Source organism: Ovis aries, chromosome 8 (genome assembly GCF_016772045.2).
Source record: "Ovis aries strain OAR_USU_Benz2616 breed Rambouillet chromosome 8, ARS-UI_Ramb_v3.0, whole genome shotgun sequence".
Classification (NCBI taxonomy): Eukaryota; Metazoa; Chordata; class Mammalia; order Artiodactyla; family Bovidae; genus Ovis; species Ovis aries.
The window spans coordinates 32,173,876-32,196,807 of record NC_056061.1 but is presented as its reverse complement, the minus strand read 5'-3'; the positions used below and the strand labels follow the sequence as shown (position 1 = coordinate 32,196,807).

The 22,932-nt window shown below is 41.0% G+C and overlaps 1 protein-coding gene across 2 annotated transcripts in view; it reads right to left on the bottom strand.

Moving 5' to 3' along the window:
• BVES (blood vessel epicardial substance) overlaps positions 1 to 22,721 on the bottom strand; it is a 54,260-nt gene extending 31,539 nt beyond the window's left edge. Inside the window, exons 1-5 of one of the 2 annotated variants that reach the window (XM_027972406.3) lie at positions 22,537 to 22,721; positions 13,459 to 13,695; positions 9,796 to 9,920; positions 7,056 to 7,243; positions 5,410 to 5,518 (exon numbers count right to left, since the gene is read on the bottom strand). In XM_027972406.3, the coding sequence (XP_027828207.1) occupies positions 5,410 to 5,518; positions 7,056 to 7,243; positions 9,796 to 9,920; positions 13,459 to 13,684 (648 nt within the window). In that variant the 5' untranslated portion in view covers positions 13,685 to 13,695; positions 22,537 to 22,721. Of the gene's footprint in view, positions 1 to 5,409; positions 5,519 to 7,055; positions 7,244 to 9,795; positions 9,921 to 13,458; positions 13,696 to 22,016; positions 22,461 to 22,536 lie in introns of those variants that run through there. The other variant, XM_060419554.1, reaches the window with a different exon arrangement.
• Positions 22,722 to 22,932: the final 211 nt, after the last annotated feature.

Below are 22,932 nucleotides of genomic sequence, written 5' to 3'. Positions count from 1 at the left end.
GCGCTCAGCTTTCTTTACAGTCCAATCACGTCCACACATGACTACTGGAAAAACAATAGCTTTGACTAGACGGACCTTTTTTGGTAAAGTAATGTCTCTGCTTTTTAATATGCTGTCTAGGTTGGTCATAACTTTCCTTCCAAGGAGTAAGCGTCTTTTAATTTCATGGCTGCTGTCACCATCTGCAGTGATTTTGGAGCCCAGAAAAATAAAGTCAGCCACTGTTTCCACTGTTTCCCCATCTATTTGCCATGAAGTGATGGGACCGGATGCCATGATCTTACTTTTCTGAATGTTGAGCTTTAAGCCAATTTTTTCACTCTCTTCTTTCACTTTCATCAAGAGGCTCTTTAGTTCCTCTTCACTTTCTCCATAAGGGTGATGTCATCTGCATATCTGAGGTGATTGATATTTCTCCTGGCAATCTTGATTCCAGCTTGTGCTTCTTCCAGCCCAACGTTTCTCATGACGTACTCTGCATATAAGTTAAATAAGCAGGGTGACAATATACAGCCTTGACATACTCCTTTTCCTATTTGGAACCAGTCTGTTGTTTCATGTCCAGTTCTAACTGTTGCTTCCTGACCTGTATACAGGTTTCTCAAGAGGCAGGTCAGGTGACCTGGTATTCCCATCTCTTTCAGAATTTTCCACAGTTTATTGTGATCCACACTAGTTCCATTTATATTGCTGCAAATGACTGAGTAATATTCCATTATATGTATGTACCACATCTTGGTCCATCCATCTGTTGATGGACATTTAGGTTTCTTCTATGTCTTAGCTATTGTAAACAGTGCTGCAATGGACAATGGGGTGCTTGTATCTTTTTGACTTATAGCTCTGTGTGGACATATGCCCTGGATCATATGGTAATTCTATATTTAGTTTTCTGAGGAACCTCCATACTGTTTTCTATGGTGGCTGCACCAACTTACATTCCCACCAACAGTGTAGGAGGGTTCTCTCTTCTCCACACCCTCTCCAGGCCATTCTGACCAGTGTGAGATGGTACCTCATTGCAGTTTTGATTTACAGTTCTCTAATAATTAGCAATGTTGAGCATCTATTCTTGTGCCTATTTGCCATCTGTATTTCTTCTTTGGAGAAATGTCTATTTAGTTCTTCTGCTCATTTTTTCATTGGACTTTTTGTTGTTGTCAAGTTGTATGAGCTATTTGTAAATTTTGGAAATTAAACCCTTATCAGCTGCAACATTTGCAAATATTTTCTCCCATTCTGTAGGTTGTCTTTTCATTTTCTTTGATGGTTTCCTTTGCTGTGCAAAAGCTTGTAAATTTGATTAGGCCCCATTTGTTTGTTTTGTTCTAATTTCTATTGCCTTGGGAGACTGACCTAAGAAAACATTGGTATGATTTATGTCAGATAATGTTTTGCCTATGTTCTCTTCTAAGAGTTTTATGGTATTATGTCTTATGTTTAAGTCCCTAAGTCATTTTGAGTTTATTTTTGTGTGCGTGAGAGGATGTATTCTAACTTCATTGCTTTACATGTGACTAGGCAACCATTTTTTATTGATGGTTGAAAACTACTTTAAACCTGTTTAAATTATTATTCAATTTAAATATAGTAACAGTATTCATATAAAAGCTATGCATGCATGCTAAGTCACTTCAGTTGTGTCCAACTCTTTGTGACCCTTCAGACCATAGCCCCCTGGCTCCTCTGTCCATGGGATTCTCCAGGCAAGAATACTGGAGTGGATTGCCATGCCCTCCTCCAGGGGATCTTCCAACCCAGGGATGGAACCTGAGTCTTATGTCTCTTGCATTGACAGGAGAGTTCTTAACCACTAGCAACACCTGGGAAGTTGAGTCTTCCAAGTCCACAAGGTCAAGCATTCAGTTGGAAGCAGGTAGTTAGCATTTTGACTGAGGTCATTTCACTTGATAGCTAATGCTTCATTTCTGTCAAATAGACAGTTTTACTTAATGATTTCCTGTCACAGCAGCCAAGTGAAACATCTTTAATGAGGAATTTTTTGAAGCACCTAGGAATTCTTAAAGCTTCCATAAAATACATTTGCTTTTTAGATTATTAGGGTATTTCAGCAGTGCCATGCTTGAGTTCTTGTGAAGAATTTTACAGAAGAAATAGAAGCCTAAAAAAATAAACTAAAAGTAGTGGAAGACACAAAAGAATTTCTCTCAAGTAGAGAATTAGACAAAGCATTTGTAACCAGGTTTGCTGCAATTACTCAAGGTGCTGGATTAGTCCCAAATCAATCTTACACCCTCACTTAATGAAAACACCTTATCAAGAACCAGGTGTCGGAGGGAAATGCTGAATGTGCTAGCATGGGAAATGGCAGTCTAACATGACTGACTGACTGACTGTCCTCAGGGGAGAATTTATTATTTTCTTTGTGTACTGCACAACATTTCACACATGAAAATGTCCCAGAAGTGGTCCATTCAGCTAATTTTTATTGAATTCTCATCCGCACTAAAACACAGCAGAGCCAAGGCTGGCAGATTAAATTGCTTTGCAACTCAACCCAAAGATTTACTTAACACTAAGAGAAGGTTTTATTTAAAAGGAGTTAAAACTCAGTGTTCCTTTATTTCACCAGAGCCTGGACATTTGCCTCCAAGACATTCTTTTTCCCTTAAAGTCAATAAAGGTTTGTTTTTCAAGCTTCACAGCACAGGATGTGCTATCGATTATGGGAAGGCAACAGCGGGAGGTAGAACCCAAAAGAAAAATGAAAATGGCAAAGCTCACTGGAGATGAAATGACTGTACAAAGAAGAAATAAGACAGAAAACACTACTTCTGCCTTTTGTGATATTGATACTCAAGATTCTCCCAAGAGTTCTCAGCAGCAGCCTGTGTCTATAAGTCCTAGCAGAGTGCCAAGGGAGCAGCTGGCTGATTAGAGTTGGTGGGTCAGCTCTGTCACTGCCTGTCATCATAATTACTGCACGTTCCTGAACAGCGTTCACTGTGCGATCTCAAGGGACAGCCGCCAGTTCTACTGGCTTCCTTTCCTCCTTTCATCCTACTGTTGAATTCACTAGCACCCCTACCAAAGAATGAATTTTAAGAAACGAAAGTGCAAAGGAAGCAGCGCCTTGTCAGAACACGTATAACTGTCCAGAGTTAGAGAAAAATGAAATTAGCAGGTAAGAGGGTGTGTGGGTGCAGAAGTCTGGCCACTGATAATTTCGTGTCCTCTGCCACTGGCACAGAGAGCGAAAAGCTGACTCTGGGAGCACATGATGGTTTTCATCTGGGAACTCGCTTCAGGAAGAGGCAATATACTCCTACACAGATGCGCAACATCTATTTTTACTCTTGAGTATCCGCCAATAGGAACATTTGGTGAACAATCAAAACAGAATCTCTCCCGAGGGCTTACCCTGATGGGAGTCTTCTCCAACTGTACGGGACTTAGGCTCGATGATGCCAGAGCAGTTTTTATCCATTGATCAATCAGCCACACCAGACTCTCTGCAGAGAAAAGCTAACTAGTGCTTGGGGCTGCTGAACCAGTATCTTTCACCCAGGTAGGGTACCTTGAGTTTGGTCATGTTTTTAGAAACATGAGAAGCAAATCAATCATGAGGACTATTTCTCAAACGCCAAATCCCAATCCCCTGTCCCGAAGAAGCAGGAGAACTGTGATGAGAGGTAGAAATTCCTTTGTATGTTAATTTAATTACACATATAATTCGAAGTCCGGTGTTAAAGACAGTACATGCTATGTCCCAGGGGCTACAAGCTGCTGGAAACACAGGAGGTTCAGTCCCCTTCCTTTCCCCAAATGCTGGTCTCTTCAGGATCCTATGAAACAGTTATCGTGTAAAATCACTTGCTACTATAAACAGAAATAGATGCAACAGATAAATGTTGGGCTTTGGAAGAAGAAGCTGGAAGCAGGTCAGAGGAATGAGGGAGAGAGGAAAGAAGTGGCCCTGGACCAGTTTATAGGTGGTGGTGATTAAAGATACTGTAAGAATAAATCTCAGTGCAGAGCTGACTCCAGAAAAACCCAAGGGAGTGTGTAAGTTAGAGGAGGCAGGATGTAGGCTCTGCTTTTTCCTCCTGTATCTTTAGCTCAGCAAGCCTGGGGACAACATTGCAGCCAGGTAGTAAATTTATATGAGACCCTCTAGTAAACGCACATAACTTTAACATGTTGTGTGGTTACTCAGGCAGGGTAGGAGCGGGGCAGGCCTGAAACCATTGTAAATCCACTTAGCTAGTGTCTGGGAATGTCCCCTTGTATCTCCATGTGGCATCCCTAAGAGTGTGGCATCTCAAAATGAGACTCAACAATAAGACTTTGTCACCAAGAAACACTGATTTTTCCTCCGTCAGGTGGTAGCATCCCCTTCTACTCCACTTCCCACCTGAATGTTTACATCAACCCTCCTGTCAGTAATGTCTAACGCAGCTCCTGTTCCTAAGAAACCCTATTCTCAGGATACTTCCTTACTGCTGTTTATCTAGAGGCTCAGACTAAGGAAAGTCCACCCATTTTCTTGGTTACTTTCCTGACAATACTGAGGGGAATAAAATAGGACAGCTGGACATTCACAGGAAGAATCAGAACGAAGTATCACATAATGGAGCGTTTTGTTTTCTAAGATATTGAAAGAGTCAGGCTGCGTACTTCAAATTATTCTAACTGTAAAGAACTTCATTCTTTGCCCTTAAATATATTCATTACATTAAAAAGAGTACAGTGGTTAAATTTTTTTTCATGAGGATTAACAAAGTAGGTTCTCTAGGGCAAAATCAGTTTCCTGCTTTTCCCCAGTAAAAGTAACCAATTACATGTTTTAAGTACACTGATTATCCATAACTGACCTTTTCCTTTTTTTCATAACAAAAGCATTAGATGTTCTCTGTGGAAAAATTAAACAAACTAAACAAAAAGGAAGAAAACAAAGCAATCAGACCTTCAGAAATAAGTGTTAACATTATGGCTAAATCAGGATATATATTTATAGGCCTCTTCTTGTGTACCTATACACACCACTTTCAGTTTTACAAGGAACTTCCCTGATGGTCCAGTAGTTAGGAATCTGCCTGCCAGTGCAGGGGACACAGGTTTGATCCCTGGTTCAGGAAGATCCCACATGGTACAAAGCAACTAAGCCCTTGCCACCTGAGAAGCCACCTCAATGAGAAGCCCATGCACCACACTGAAGAGTAACTCCCATTCTCTGCAACTAGACAAAAGCCCGCATGCAGCAACGAAGACCCAGGACTGCCAAAAATAAATTTAAAACAATTTTTGCAAAAATGGGATCATACTATCTATACCATATGGTAATCTCTTTTTTCAATAAGTCACGGTCACTTTTCCATCCACATCCTTTGGATTTTGCATAAGACATTAACTAGTTTCAATCTTTTTAAAAATCATGCCAAAACATACCTGGAATTTTTCACCTTTGTGCATCTGGGTTGATCTAAATTCAGGAGAATCTATAAAGGCACAGGGGTAAATGTTATGCAGAAAATGTCCTCGATAGGAAACCTTCATTCTGATAACAGAAATTAGTGTTAATAAATGCATAATAATTCACACATAACATGATAAGCCTTAAAATCTCCATAATCTTATGGTTTTTTTATTTTGTAAAATCTTAAAGACCCCACAGGAGACTGACATAATTAAAAAGCACTTCCCAGGGCACACTATTAGTTTCAAAATAAGTTTCACTAACAACAGGGGAAAAAAGTGTCCATATTGAAGCAGACATGTTTAATTTCATCAGTGTCTAGCTGCTGCTGCTGCTAAGTCGCTTCAGTCATGTCCGACTCTGCAACCCCACAGACGGCAGCCCCCCAGGTTCCCCCATCCCTGGGATTCTCCAAGCAAGAACACTGGAGCGGGTTGTCATTGCCTTCTCCAATGCATGAAAGTGAACTGCCGCGGCCAGCACAAGCAAGAGTCGCACCTGCACAGGGAGAGAACGGAGCGTCCCCGCTAAGAAAATAAGAGATAGACAAAAGATGGGGTTGAGAGGATCAGACCAAAATGGCTGATACCTTGCTTTATTGTGCTGCGGTATATATAGGGTAAAGTACGTGACTTAAGGCACTCACAAGGTTGTTTTTTAATCTCAGGATACAATCACCAGACCCTTACCATTGTATATAGAACACAATCAGAATATCTATCTTCTATGAAGTATACACAATAAGATAATCTATCTTCTATGAAATGTTGCCGAAACCAAACATCTTGGAGCCTTAAGGGCTATAAAAATTCTTGAGGGTGGCGGGACAGGGAGCTTAGGCACATGTCCTAGGGCCTGGCATACCTGCCAGGGAGCTCCCAAGACTTAACCCTTCACGGGTCGTCCCCCGCAGTGAACAGTGAAAGTGAAGTCGCTCAGTTGTGTCCCACTCTTAGTGACCCCATAGACTGCAGCCTACCAGGCTCCTGCATCCATGGGATTTTCCAGGCAAGAGTACTGGAGTGGGGTGCCATTGCCTTCTCTGAGTGTCTAGCTGGAATGACCATATAATTCATTATTCAAACTGGTACACTTCTGAGAGAAAATAGACACTGCTGTCTCCCCAGGAGACTGATATTCCTAGAAGTTGCATTTTTGTCATATTCAAAAAAATAAGCAAGTCACCTCTAAAACATGCGTCAGTTCAGTTCAGTTCAGTCACTCAGTCATGTATGACTCTTTGCGACCCCATGAATCGCAGCACACCAGGCCTCCCCATCCATCACCAACTCCTGGAGTTCACTCAGACTCATGCATAAGCTTCTTAAATTTTAATACCCAATTTAAACCTATTCTAGTTTTGCCTCATTAAACTTACTAAAAAGGTGAAAACTGTTCACAAGTAAAAATCCTGATTAGCAACATGACTCACTGAGATAAATCCTACATAACTTTACCACATTACTCTGTAATGTTCTATAATGCAGTTGTCCACATGAGAATTTACCTCCATGACCACTTACTCCATTAGTTGCAACATTCCCTTCCATTCATTTCCTACCCAGAGGCCAGAAGATTCCAGGCAAACAAGGCATTTTGATTTCCATAGAGCACTTACTTTCCTTTCAGGAGAATACTCAGACGGTCGTCAACTGAGGTTAGCTCCTCTACAGCATAGCTTTCGCCCTTTTTTAACGTTTGGATCATGCAAAACTGTCCAGTTAATCTTCTAAACAAATCTGGAGACACACGGAGGGGTTCAAACAATCGCCGGTAGATGCTTTTGAGTTCCTTTTCGATCTTTACCTGAAAGCAAGCAGTGACCAAATGCCACACCTAATGCAGCAACCCCGAAACATCAGCTGCTGTGGTCTTAATAGAGTTTTCAGAATAAATGGATCTGCAATACATGCCTTCACCCTTCTATATTTTGGTCAATGGAATCTGACACCAAGAGTAAGTGGTGATGTAAGTTTCGATGCTAAAAGGGCACTTTTGCAATTAAGCTGAACTCTGACAGCATATGGTGAAGATCTGCACTGTTGATTACATCTCTTTCTATGCACTGTCAAGCAACCGTGGAGGTTCTGATTGTTGTCACAGTATTCACCTTGCCCATCTTAGCATTTTCTATAAATAACATATTAATAAAAGCTTTTCATTTTAGAACATTTCTGTTTCACAGAAGGAAGCTACAGTAACTCTGAAATATTACAGCAAGGAAATAAGTATATAAATTAGGAATCAACTTGGAAATAAATTTACAAAGATTGATGCATTAAATGTTTTACTTATGTGCAATTATTATCTAGTGAGTTAATACAGGAAATCAAATATCCTTAGCTGTAATTACTACTTCTCATGTATTTATTCTAAAGCAAAGTGAAGAATGTAAAATTCAAATGGCTCAGTCGCCTCTGTTGTCAGACTATCTAAAGCCCAAGTCAAGCCTATCTGTGTGCTCAGCGTTAGTCTGGGAAATCTGTACTGCATGCAAATGAACTTTGATGTTCAGGTGGTCATCCATCTCCATGAAATCTGTGGCAGCTATGCCATGAAGCTACAGACCCAGGAGATCAGGGCTGCTCAGATGTCACTTGCAGCCTTTCTGACACTCTCACTTTCCTGCTGTTTCATTTTAATGAAGAATTAGCATTTATATTTTTCAAAAAGATAGGCTTTTAGCCTGAGAAGAAACAAAAGCACAGATACTGAGTGATTTACTTCCTCGGTGGCACTATCACATCAACAACAACTACTGAATCTTATGATCAGAATGTGGGATTCTAGGAAGTTCTGATATTGAGAAGCTGAAATCCTTATTATTGCTATCATCTACCTTCTCCACTCTAGAGCTTTCGTAATGAGTGTTTAATTAAATCACAGATCTGTCTCACTTTCAGCGTGCACAGTAGCCAGTGTGGCACGATGAATATATGAACTGAAAAACTGACTTAAATTCATAATCTGCTCATCCTGCCAGCCTTAGCTCAAGTCCCAGTTCTTCCATGAAGCCCTCTAAACTCCTCTCTTTGAAAGCATTCACTTATCAAAGGTGTTTTTGAGCACCAGTTACATGCCAGCCATGCTTGGCCAGAACAGAGAACACAACAATAAGCGTGGTAGACGATCCTATTGTTTGCAGCTCCTGGCTGCTTCCACCCCTGAAAGAGGATCGTATATCCTCTTACCCCATCCTACTCCCACGTCATCAGGCTTGGTCATGTCAGTTGCTCTGGCAAGCAGAATTGATATATGCTCCTTCTGAGCAGAAGTTTTAAAAAACAATGAGTGTTTCTTTTGTTCTATTTCTCTCTCTGCCATGACAATGCATGTCCAAATAGAACCTGCTGCTTCAGCAGAGACCCTGAAATGGAAAAGACACGTGGAATAGAATTACAGCTGTACACAGCTGCCACAGTCCATATATCAGGTGATGAAGAAAAAATGTGTTGCTGTTATATGGCACTGAGACTTTCAGACTGTTACACAGCATAACGTAGTGAAAACTGACTAATATAGTAAGCAAAACAGAGTGGGTTGCAAGGTTTGAGGAGGTCACAATCTAGTGGAATGTCTGTGATACATACCAATCTGTATCAGGGAAATTGTCATTTCCTAAGAATTATCGTTTCTAACACTTTTCTGTGTGCATGTCTGGCCTTGAACATAAGATTAGAGCAAGCATGTTGTCTTTTGCTCTACTGAATATTTGCATGTGCTTTGACAGTCAACAGTCAACAAACAGCTATGCAGTGATTGCTAGAGGCCATGCTACTTTCCTTTTCTGTTAGCACCAATTTGTTCTTGGTATGACCAAGGAAACACAGCAAGATAAGTTGGAGTGGAAAAGAAAAAGTTAAATATTACTGTCTTCCTTACAACTCACTGAAAATGGTGATTTCCTTAAATGAGTATTTTGGACATAGGAAAAAAAAAGCTATTACATTTAAAAACTAGCATAAAACATAACGAGCTATTTGTAAATCATTGGTGTGTTCTGAAAGTTGTCTATGAGCACTTAATTTTATAACTAGGCAAAGATATTACCAAATGACATTTGAATATCAATAGGAAGAAGAAATAATTGAGCTTAGATGACTAAAAAGAGAGAATACTGTCATGTTCCTTCATGTCTAAATTGCCCTAATGATTAAAAAGGTTTTAAAAACTCGTTTGTGGAACAAATTTCATGATGTTCAAATATTTCATTTCCAGGCATATATACACAAAAAGTCTCATCTTCAGAAAAATGATATTAAAGGGCCTAAAGATATTAGATGCTCATTCTCAAATATGAACAAAGTACTTGATTAGCTTTAAAATCTCTTACTTATCAATTAATTGTTAGTAATTACCGGTCTTTTCTTGTACAAAAGATATGAAAGATGCAGAATGTTGATCCCCAGGAACACCGAGTTCCAGATCATGATATCCAAGGCACATCGGTAGAGAGTGGCCCAGACGACATAAAGGGCACATCCTGTGAACAACGAGGTGGGCATGTAAGATGTCTTGTAGCTTAACAAGCTTGTCTTGTAGCTTCAGTATGTAGCTTAATACATTTGTCATCTTCTGTATATAAAATATTTCCAAACACATCTTGGAAATACATGTCAAATATCACTTTGTTACATTTTGGTTTTTGTTTGATTACCAAACCAAACCACATGTTGCTGCAGAAAACTTGTAAACTATAAAAGTCATTTTTAAAAGGAGAACAGAACCTCATAATTCTACTACTTAAAAGATAGCCATTGTTGATAGTTAACACTGACTCAGTTTTTCTGTATTTTTAACTGATGGCAAACCTAATGAATCCACAATTTAAAACTTACTTTTTTACTTATTGCAGTGATTTTCTCATTTCATCAAAGCACTTCATATCACTTCATGGGAAATAGATGGGGAAACAGTGGAAACTGTGTCACACTTTATTTTGGGGGCTCCAACATCACTGCAGATGGTGATTGCAGCCATGAAATTAAAAGACACTTGGTCCTTGAAAGAAAAGTTATGACCAACCTAGATAGCATATTAAAAAGCAGAGACATTACTTTGCCAACAAAGGTCTATCTAGTCAAGGCTATGATTTTTCCAGTGGTCATGTATGGATGTGAGAGTTGGACTGTGAAGAAAGCTGAACACCAAAGAATTGATGCTTTTGAACTGTGGTGTTGGAGAAGACTCTTGGAAGTCTCTTGGACTGCAAGGAGATCCAACAAGTCCATTCTAAAGGAGATCAGTCCTGGGTGTTCATTGGAAGGACTGATGCTGAAGCTGAAACTCCAATACTTTGGCCACCTCATGCAAAGAGCTGACTCATTGGAAAAGACCCTGATGCTGGGAGGGATTGAGGGCAGGAGGAAAAGGGGATGACAGAGGATGAGATGGCTGGATGGCATCACTGACTCGATGGACATGAGTTTGGGTAAACTCCAGAAGTTGGTGATGGACAAGGAGGCCTGGCATGCTGCAGTCCATGGGGTCGTAAAGAATCGGACACAATCGAGCGACTGAACTGAATACATAGTTTTAATTGATTGTAACTGATAAACCATAATTTAACTATCTCCCTGCTGGTGGACAGGTGAAATACTTTGGCTGTAATTAAAAAAAAATTATTTATTTCGGCTGCATCAGGTCTTAGTTGTGGTATACAAGATCTATTTCCCTGACCAGGGATCAAACCCGAGCCCCTTGCATTGGAAGCGCAGAGTCTTAGTTACTGCACCACCAGGGAAGTCCCTGTAATTTTTTATAAAAGCAGCTTTATATATAAAAATGTATCTGTTCTTGTGACTACTTGCTTAGGGTGGATGACCCAACAGTGAGCTAAGAGAATAAGCTTTATAGACTCTGATGACATTAAAGGACCGTTTTCCAAAAGATTTGTGCAAATTTGCACAAATCGGTTGGTTGGTTGGTTTCAAATCTGCACAAATTTGATTGACTTTATGATGGGAGAATCAGTATATATTTTAAAATTATCCATATCAGTTATCAATACAAATATATCAACACACATATACACATAAAAACTAAATCTTCCATTTTTAAAAAGTTATTCACTTGCAATTTTAAAATTTCATTAAAATGATGTCAGGCACCTGAATAATAACCCAAAGTGTAAAAATTTTAATGTTCTTTAGCTAATGAGTGAGTGAGTGAAGTCGCTCAGTCATGTCTGACTCTTTGCGATCCTGTGGACTGTAGCCCACCAGGCTCCTCTATTCATGGGATTCTTCAGGCAAGAATACTGGAGTGGGCTGCCATAGCAAATACTGAAAACATGTAAAATCTTATTACTTAAAGGAGACAGGGTAACATGGTGGAAGGACTCACTGGGAAGCTGGAGGACCCCAATTATAGTCCTGGTTTGGCTAGTTTTCTCTGGTCTTAACCTTGGATGATTCATTTGATTTCTCCAAGGCCTCAGTTGCTTTGTTTCTACAGTGTTGGACTAGGTGATCTCCCTTGGTCTGTTCCACCTCCAAAGTTCTGTCTTAAAAGTCCTAATTATTTTGCTTTTTTATCGGGTGTGGTTTTATTTCTTCCCTCGATGCTCTGTTCCTCCTGCTATAATCCCTACCTGACCCAGAGGTAACAGCCACAGAACCCTACCTTCCAGCCACCCTTTCAGCACTTTCTTTGACCCTTCCTTGTCGTTATCATGTATTTCAGGCATAGTGAGCTACTTTTCATCCTCCCTCAATGTGCTGGATCTCCCCTTCCTCTCCTTTGACCTGGATACCACACACACTCACACTCAGAGGAATCCTGTTCATCTTCCCAAAGCCAGCTCCACTGCCGTCTCTGCAGCGCACCCTGGTCTGCTTTCCCGCTGAGCCCATCACCCTGTCCGTTTCTCCCTGGCACTGGAATGCCCACCTGCATCATAGCATCTGATGTGTCCTATGTGACTGCCCACCTGTTTCTCTCTGGCCTCCAAAAGGGTGTCTTTCTCAAGGATGCAGACTTCATTGTTAACTTTCTGTCTGACATTTTACAGATGCTCAAAAATGCATCTGAATAAATGAATCACCAGGGACATAATCACATAGAGAGTAACTTGTCCAGAATCACTGGCTAAAATGGTAAATTCATCTGTTTTAGTATTTTGATATGGATTAATTTGCTTCATCAGGGTTAACAGAGTATCTCCCTAAAATTTTATTTGAACTATTGTGTCTGGGCAACTATTTTTGTTCCCAGTGTTGCTTTACTGCTCCCAGCAAGTAAACAACTATTCAAATAATGATAGTTAAAACTAAAGAGTATTTACTATATGCCAGGCACTGCTGCTGCTGCTAAGTCACTTCAGTCGTGTCTGACTCTGTGTGACCCCATAGACGGCAGCCCACCAGGCTCCCCCTGTCCCTAGGATTCTCCAGGCAAGAATACTGGAGTGGGTTGCCAGTTCCTTCTCCAATGCATGAAAGTGAAAAGTGAAAGTGAAGTCGCTCAGTCGTGTCTGACTCTTGGCGGCCCCGTGGACTGCAGCCCACCAGGCTCCTCCATCCATGGGATTTTTCCAGGCAGGAGTACTGGAGTGGGGTGCCATCGCCTTCTCCGATGCCAGGCACTATTGTAAGTCAAATATCACATACACACACACACTCATAAACACTCACCTAATTCTCAAACCCCAGGAGGTGGTATTATTTTTACCCTTATTTGACACCTGGGGAAACTGAGCTATAGAAAGGTTATTACCCCAGTTAATAACAGTTGGCAAGTGCTGAAACCAGGATTGTTAAAACACAGTCTGGCTCCAAAGTTTGCACTCTTACTCACAAACGAATTTCTGATGTCTGGAAAATCTAAACAACATACGAACATGTTGTTAGCTTTATCTGAAGTACAAAAGGGTGAAGGCCTATGTTCTAACTTACTTGATGTACTGCTAATTTGCTAATGAAGGCTCATAGTTTTGGTATGCTATAGACCCTCCCCAATACAAAACCCATCAGATGCAAGTTATAGGAAAAATTTTATATAACATTAGTTAAGTATCTTACCTACAGCTAACAGCCCCCTAAGAAGTATCATATGAAGGTGAAGTGTAGTTGGAATAACCAATCCAATTGCGAAAAAAATATTTGCTATATGAAAAACTAGATGATGTATCTCTCGCCAGTTTTCACAAGTGGTCTCATTGGAAGGCACAGGTAGGATTCTTCCTAACTCAGGCGTAAAACCTATTGCAGTTGCTTCTGCCAGTGGGCTAGACATGGTATAATTCATCTTGAAAATTCCTGTAAAAATGAAAAAATGAAAGGACAGTCAAAAAATGACAGCTGTACCTTATCACCCACCCCTATGGGTATTATATTATACAAAAATTATTTCTGTGAACTAGGTGTTGGTAAATAGACTTGTCCGGTGCTTATGAATTAGACAGACCTAGGTTCAAATTCCCACTCTGTCACATATTAAATGTATCCATTTTCTTATCTGTTAATGACGATAATACTTCACTGACTTTATGATGAAATATATAAAATACTTAGGCTAGTGCATAACTATTCCCTGATGTATATACCTATACATATCAAAACATTTATTAATATGTGTATCTAAACATACTTGGTGGGATGGAGAGGAAGGAGGGATTTAACTAGCCTATAAACAATCACCAATATTCATAAACCACAATTTAAAAGTTATTTAATATAGTTTTCTATTATGCTGCCATTAGAGACACTGAATCCAAACACAGGAAAAATGACTAGAAAATGGGTATTCTGAATACTTTGAAAAATTAACACCTTGTTATTTACTATTTGAAGGCTTAGGATGTTTTGTTGTTGATTAGTCGCTAAGTCATGTCTGACTCTTTGTAACCCCATGGACTTCAGCCTGTCAGTCTCCTATGCCCAGGTGATTTTCCAGGCAAGAAAATGGGAGTAGCATGACATTTCCCACTCCAGGGGATGTTCCCGACCTAGGGATCAAACCTGCATTTTTTGCATCTCCTGCATTGGCAGGTGGATTCTTCACCACTAACGTTGTTGTTAATCACTATACCATATATACATATATACTGCATTATCATATTGTTGTTCAGTCACTAAGTCATGTCTAACTCTTTGTGACCCCTTGCACTGTAGCACTCCAGTCTCCTCTGTCCTCCACTATCTCCTGCTGCTGCTGCTGCTAAGTCACTTCTGGGTTTGCTTAAATTCACGTCCATTGAGTCGGTAATGCTATCTAACCAGCTCATCCTCTACTGCCCCCTTCTCCTTTTGCCTTCAGTCTTTCCCAGCATCAGGGTCTTTTCCAGTGAGTCAGTGCTTCCCGTCAGGTGGCCAAAGTATTGGAGCTTCAGCTTCAGTATCAGTCCTTCCAATGAATATTCAGGGTTGATTTCCTTTAAGATTGACCGCTTTGATCTCCTTGCAGACCAAGAGACTCTCAAGAGTCTTCTCCAGCACCACAATTCAATATCATCAATTCTTTGGTGCTCAGCCTTCTTCATGGACCAACTCTCACATCCATACATGACTAATGGAAAAACCATAGCTTTGACTAGGTGGACCTTTGAATGTGATGCCTCTGTTTTTTAATACACTGTCAAGGTTTGTCATAGCTTTCCTTCCAAGGAGCAAGCATCTTTTAATTTCATGGCTGCAGTCACCATCTGCAGTGATTTTGGAGCCCAAGAAAATAAGACCTGTCACTGCTTCCACTTTTCCCCCTCTATTTGCCATGAAGTTATGGAACCAGATGCCATGGTGTTCGTTTTTTGAATGTTGAATTTTAAGCCTGCTTTTTCACTCTTCTCTTTCACCCTCATCATGAGGCTCTTTAGTTCCTCCATATTTTCTGCCATTAGAGTCATACCATCTGCAGATTGTTGATATTTCTGAGGTTATTGATATTTCTCCTGGCAATCTTAATTCCAGCCTGTGATTCATCCAGCCTGGTGTTTCATATGATGTACTTTGCATATAAGTTAAATAAGCAGGGTGACAATATACAGCCTTGATGTACTCCTTTCCCAAATTTGAACCATGTCTGGTTCTAACTGTTGCTTCTTCAGCTGCATACAGGTTTCTCAGGAGACAGGGCAGGTGGTCTAGTATTTCCATCTTTTGAAGAATTTTCCAGTTTGTTGTCATCCATACAGTCAAAGGCTTTAGCGTAGTCAATGAAACAAAAGTAGAGGTTTTTCTGGAACGCCCTTGCTTTCTCCATGATTCCAGTGAATGTTGGCAATTTGATCTCTGGTTCCTCTGCCTCTTTGAAACCCAGCTTGTATATCTAGAAGTTCTTGGTTCACATACTGCTGAAGCCTAGCTTGAAGAATTTTGAGTATAGCCTTGTGAGCATGCGAAATGAACGCAACTGTACAATAGTTTGAACATTCTTTGCTGTGCTGTGCTTAGTCACTCAGCCCTGTCCAACTCTTTGCAATCCCATGGACTGTAGCCCACCAGGCTCCTCTGTGCATGGGGATTCTCCAGGCAAGAATACTGAAATAGGTTACCATGCCTTCCTCCAGGGGATATTCCCAACCCAGGGATTGAACCCAGGTTTCCCGCACTGCAGGTGGATTCTTTACCGTCTGAGCCACAAGGGAAGCCTGCACATTCTTTGGCATTGCCCTTCTTTGGGTTTGGAATGAAAACTGACCTTTATCTGTCCTGTGACCACTGCTGAGTTTTCAAAAATTGATGAAATATTGAGTAGAGCACTTTAAAAGCACTATCTTTTAGGATCTTAAATAATTCAACTGAAAACCTGTCACCTCTACTAGCTTTGTTATAGTAATGCTTTGTATAGAGTTGACATCACATTCTAGGATGTCTGGCTTTAGGCAAGTGACCACACCATTGTGGTTATCCAGGTTATTAAGACCTTTTCTGTAATGTTCTTCTGTGTATTCTTGCTACCTCTTTTTAATCTCTTCTGCTTCTGTTAGGTCCTTACCATTTCAGTCCTTTATTGTGCCCACCATTGCATGAAACCTGGAATCAAGATTGCGGGGAGAAATATCAATAAACTCAGATATGCAAATGATACCACCCTTATGGCAGAAAGTGAAAGGCACTAAAGAGCCTCTTGCTGAAAGTAAAGAGAGAGTGAAAAAGCTGGCTTAAAACTCAACATTCAGAAAACTAAGATCATGGCATCCGGTTCCATCACTCCACGGCAAATAGATGGAGAAACAATGGAAACAGTGATAGACTTCATTTTCTTAGGTTCCCAAATCATTGCAGATGGGACTGCAGCCATGATATCAAAAAACTCTTGCTCCTTGAAAGAAAAGCTATGACCAACCTAGACAGTATATTAAAAAACAGAGTCATTACTTTGCCAACAAAGATCCATCTAGTCAAAGCTATGGTTTTTCCAGTAGTCATGTATGGATGTGAGAGTTGAACCATAAAGAAAACTGAGCACCGAAGAATTGATGCTTTTGAACTGTGGTGTTGGAGGAGACTCTTGAGAGTCCCCACTTGGTCCTAAAGGAAATTCATTTCAGTGCCTGTTTTTGCGACCCCATGAACCACAGCACACCAGGCCTCCCTGTGCATCACCAACTCCCAGAGACCACCCAAACCCATGTCCATTGTGTCGGTGATGCCATCTAACAATCTTATCCTCTGTCATCCCCTTCTTCTCCTGCCCTCAATCTTTCCCAGCATCAGCGTCTTTTCAAATGAATCAACTCTTCTCATGAGGTGGCCAAAGTATTAAGTTTCAGCTTCAGCATCAGTCCTTCGAATGAACACTCAGGACCGATCTCCTTTAGGATGGACTGGTTGGATTTCCTTGCAGTCCAAGGGACTCTCAAGAGTCCTCTCCAACACCACAGTTCAAAAGCATCAATTCTTCGGCACTCAGCTTTCTTTACAGTCCAACTCTCACATCCATACATGACCACTGGAAAACCATAGCCTTGACTAGATGGACCTTTGCTGACAAAATAATGTTTCTGCTTTTCAATATGCTGTCTAGGTTGGTCATAACTTTCCTTCCAAGGAGTAAGTGTCTTTTAATTTCATGGTTGCAATCACCATTTGCAGTGATTTTGGAAACCCCAAAAATAAAGTCTGACACTGTTTCCACTGTTTCCCAATCTATTTCCCATGAAGTGATGGGACTGGATGCCATAATCTTCATTTTCTGAATGTTGAGCTTTAAGCCAACTTTTTTACTCTCCTCTTTCACTTTCATCAAGAGGCTCTTTAGTTCTTCTTCACTTTCTGCCATAAGGGTAGTGTCATCTGCATATCTGAGGGTTACTGATATTTCTCCCGGCAATCTTGATTCCAGCTTGTGCTTCCTCCAGCCCAGCATTTCTCATGATGTACTCTGCATATAAGTTAAATAAGCAGGGTGACAATATATAGCCTTGACATACTCCTTTTCCTATTTGGAACCAGTCTGTTGTTCCATGTCCTGAATATTTATTGGAAGGACTGATACAGAAGCTGAAGCTCCAATACTTTGGCCACCTGATGCAAAGAACTGACTCACTGGAAATGACCCTAATGCTGGGCAAAATTGAAGGCAGAAGGAGAAGGGGACAAGAGATGATGAGATGGTTGGATGGCATAACTGACTTGATGGACATGAGTTTGAGCAAGCTCGAGGAGTTGGTGATGGACAGGGAAGCCTGGCGAGCTGCAGTCCATGGGGTTGCAAAGAGCTGGACATGACTGAGTGACTGAACTGAACTTGCATGAAATGTTCCCTTAATATCTTCAATGTTCTTGAAGAGATCTCTAGTCTTTCTTATTCTGTTTTCCTCTATTTCTCTTCATTGTTCATTTAAGAAGGCTTTTTTTTTTTTTTTTAATCTTGCTTTGCTATTCTCTGGAACTCTGCATTCAGTTGGGTATAACTTTCCCTTTCTCCTTTGCCTTTTGCTCCTCTTCTTTCCTCAGCTGTTTGAAAAGCCTCCTCAGAATACCACTTTGCCATCTTGTATTTCTCTTTCTTCAGGATGGTTTTGGTCCCTGCCTCCTGTACAGTGTTATGAACCTCCATCCATAGCTCTTCAGGCACTCTCTCTACCAGACCTAATCCCTTGAATCTATTTGTCACTTCCACTGTATAATCATAAGGGATTTGATTTAGGTCATATCTGAATGGCCTAGTGGTTTTGCCTACTTTCTTCAACTGAAGCCTGCATTTTGCAATAGGGAGCCCATGATCTGAGCCACAGTCAGCTCCAGGTCTTGTTTTTGCTGAATATATACAGCATCTCCATCTTTGACTGCAAAGAACATAATCAGTCTGATTTTGGTATTGACCATCTGGTGATGTCCATGTGTAGAGTCCTCCCTTGGGTTGTTGGAAAAGGGTGTTTGCTCTGACTAGCATGTCCTCCTGACAAAACCCTGTTAACTTTTGCCCTGCTTCATTTTTGTACTCCAAGGCCAAACTTGCCTGTTATTCCAGATATCTCGACTTCCTACTTTTGCATTCCAATCCCCTATGATGAAAAGGACATCTTTTTTTGTTGTTAGTTCTAAGCGTTGTAGGTCTTCATAGAACCAGTCAACTTTAGTGGCCCTGCACAGCATGGCTAATAGCTTCATTGAGTTACACAAGCACCTTCACCGTGATAAGGCTGTGCTCCATGAAGAAGACATTAACATATACCCACATAATAACTATATTACTATAGTCATTTATATATACAGAGAGAGTTAACATTTACTCCTTTAACCTTCTAATTTAAAAATTTACTTTCTCATAAAAATTCTGGTTAGAAGGATCTCACAAATTGAAAAGTAATAAACTTCCAGGTTTTTATATGTAGGAGGGGTCATGAGTATGCATTTGACTATTTAATATTAGAATCAGTAGCAAATACATTTCAAAGAAAATACACTTTACACATGTTTACATAAACCTTAACACAAAATGGCACTACGTTCAGTCTTCTCTGGTACTTTAAAAATTCTATTATTAATTATACAAATTGGTCCCTGACAAAAACTATGTAGATTTACAGAATAAGTGAACTGTTATGTTTCAGGGAAAGAATTCCAAATGGAGACCCAAAATATGTTAAAAATTTCATTTAAAAATATGAATTTCCTTCCAATAAGTTCACACAATAAGCCATATGTTTCCATTTCTTTCTTTTTCATCATACTGAAGTACAGGTTTCAGGTGGCAGAATGAATTGGTATCAGGATGGCCATTTTTCAAGGATGTTATTAATACATTAATGTGAAAGAACTCCACATCTCTTAAGACGATAGAAAAATATGTGTGCCTAAATTTACAAACAGTAAATAAACAAGTCAAAGATCTCGTCTCATAGTTCTAAAACAGTTCATACATATAAAAAATAGTTGACTTAGATGTTGATTTGCTGAAAAAAAGGAAAGAAATCATAAAAATTCAACTACTTTTTAACTGACATATACTTGATGTACAATATTGTATGTTACAAGTGTATGATACAGTGATTCACAATTTTTAAAGGTTATTCTCCATTTATAGTTATAAAATACTGGCTATAGTTCTGTGTTGTTGTATAGTATATACTTGTAGCTTATTTTATATACAATAGCTTGCACCTCTTAATCCTCTACTTTCCAGGGAGAGGGAGGGATGATTTGGGAGAATGGCACTGAAACATGTATAATATCATATAAGAAACGAATCGCCAGTCTAGGTTCGATGCGGGATACAGGATGCTTGGGGCTGGTGCACTGGGATGACCCAGAGGGATGGTACGAGGAGGGAGGTGGGAGGGGGGGTTCAGGATTGGGAACACGTGTACACCCGTGCCAGATTCATGTTGATCTATGGCAAAACCAATACAATATTGTAAAGTAATTAGCCTCCAATTAAAATAAATAAATTTAAATTTAAAAAAATAAAATAAATGTTTGAATCAATAAAAATATAAGCTTATTAAGATGGTGGAATCACTATTTTAATAACTCAATTTATACAAAGTTTATTTTCAAGAATCAAATCAGAATTAATCTCACAATTTTTTCAAGAGGGAGAATTATATTAAATGTCCTCTGTCACTCATGATGTCAACATCAGCCTATGCATTAGTATCATATAAGCTAAAATTAACTGCCATTTCTACTGCATTTTAGAATGTGTTTTCATTTCCATTGTCCCATTTGTTCCTCAAATTACCCTATGTTCCCTACAAGACAGACTATGTCATATTCATCTAGGTATATCCAAGCCTAGTCTCTGTAAAGAATGCCAGAGGCAGAGGTGAAAGCCATACATAAGGTACACAAAAATGACAAACACTTTTAGAAATTACTTTTCAGTCTCCCCAAGCCTAGTAGTAAAGGCAGAAGAGTGCCAAGCCTTCCCGAGGTTGAGAGTCAGGTTCTGTACTATAAGCTCCAGGAAAGCCAACCTAAGTAAGAGAAGTCACTTCTGCTCTTTGGGTGGGTTTCTTCCTGGGAACTAAGACAACTGGACTAGATGGTCATCGAAACCTTTTGAAGTTTTAATAGCCTGTGGCTCTAATAGAGATTTACACAGTCAGTTAATTAATACACATTCTCTCTCACATCCACATGATTATCCCTGTATTGTCAATTAATCCACTGTAATTCAATTTCAGGCTTTTAAAAGTTCTCTAAGTGGAACTAAAAGTATCAATTTATGGTCAAGAAAAATGACAGGAAAACTATGATCTACTAACCCAAGAACCAAGGACACAGTTGCATGGATTTTTAAAAGGTGAGTTAATCCTATAACATATTTTGATGTAGCACACCTTATTAAATATATAGTTAATAACTTAATAACTATATAGTTATTAACATATTATATGATTCATTTTACTTGTATATTTATGTGTCTACTATTTATCTATAGGTCTACTATTTACCTGTGTATACTTATCTCTATGTCTATTTTGAAATGCCAGTGATCTACTGTCAGCAAATATTGATAGGATCTTGCCGGTTTCAATTTCTTTTGACTACTACCTAATGGATTCACGTGGCTTACACTGAATTATCCTTAAGCAGAGAATGCACGGGTCTAACGGAGAGAGGTTAGACTGGTAAAATGATATGCGTTCACATTAATTCTGACTAAATCAAGAGAAATTTTCTTTCTTGTATTAGTTTCCTTGGAGTCTAATTTCTTAAATTCCCTCTTCTAGTAAAGTCCTGTTGATCTGTTGGTTTTCAAATAGGTGTGTGCAGGGATCAGTAGCTAGATGGTGAAACTAAGCTTAATCCTTTGCCAAACTGCAGAAATGTAAAAGGTAACAACAATGAGCAAAAGTTGTGCTCCTAGACTGGCTCAATTCATTCCATAATCCTAACTGAACCTTTGTTTATTTTCGGAATGGTAAAGGGCGTTATGTTACTAAGTCTTTTCGCACTTAATCCTCCTTCAAAAGCCAGCAGTTTCTGAGACTTGTCTGGCCGACAATCGGTTTCCCAAAGCCTCCGAAACGAGGGAGAGAGGGCGCGGGTGGATCACCGGTCCCCTATCCATCTGCACTCCCCAGGCGCCCGGCTCACCTCGCTCCTCAAAGAGGAAAGGCCATATCAACTCTTCTTGGTCCGAAGCTCTTGGGCCCAAGGGGTGTGCAGTGAGCGCCCTGACTCACCTCGCATTCCCAGCGGCAGTCCAGGGCGGGCTACACGGTGCGCCCGGCTGCGCGCTGCCTACTCGTGGGACCCGGAGGCCCCCACAGGGGGTGAGGAGGAGCGGTACTGGGTTCGCGGGTGAGGAGCCCTGGGAGCGTCGCGGGGAGTGGAGAGGCTTCGCTCACCCAGGGCTTACGGGCAGCAGACCGCGGGAACGGGCACGCGATGGGGCCAGGGCACCCGAGGACGCTGGCATTGCCAGACTCGAGTGGCATGTTTGTGACCGTGCTGTCCAGACCCCGGGTGAAGGGCGGCTTCCAAGGACAGGGAACCCCACGAAGGCGCGGCCAGAGAGGAGAGGGCGGGGTTCCCAGTGGTCCGGGGCACCGAGATCCCGCAGCCACCGCCCGTGAGGACAAAGTTGCTCCCAGCGGAGCAGGGATCTAACTTTCACTTCCCGATTTAGCCTAGAGAGCGCGAGCCTGCAAATAACCGGGCGCCCTGGGGGAGCCCGAGGCAGCTGTTCCTCTCGCTCCTTACCTGGCTCGTCCCTGGCGCGGAGCCCGGCCGGCGCTGGCCAAAGTTTGGGGCAGCAGCGGCGGCTGAGGGGGACACAGACTTGGCCACCCGACGGGCGCGCGACGCGAAAACCTCAGCCGATCCCGGGTTGAGATGCTGCTCCTCCGGTGCCGGGTTCAGGCGCCGGCAGCGGCTTTGACTAAAATAGGCATCGCAGCAGCTGCGGCTGGGGTTGGGGCCGCACCGCGCACGCGCCCGGCGTCCCTGCGCCCCCCGGCGGGCGGAGTCCCCGGCCTCGGCCAGGATTCCCTTCTCGGCTCTTGCAACTCCGCTGCCGCGTCGGCACAAGTGTGGTCCATTTGAAACACCCGCTTTTTCTTTTCTGGTTTCCTCCCTCCTTCTGGGTTCTGCCCTTGT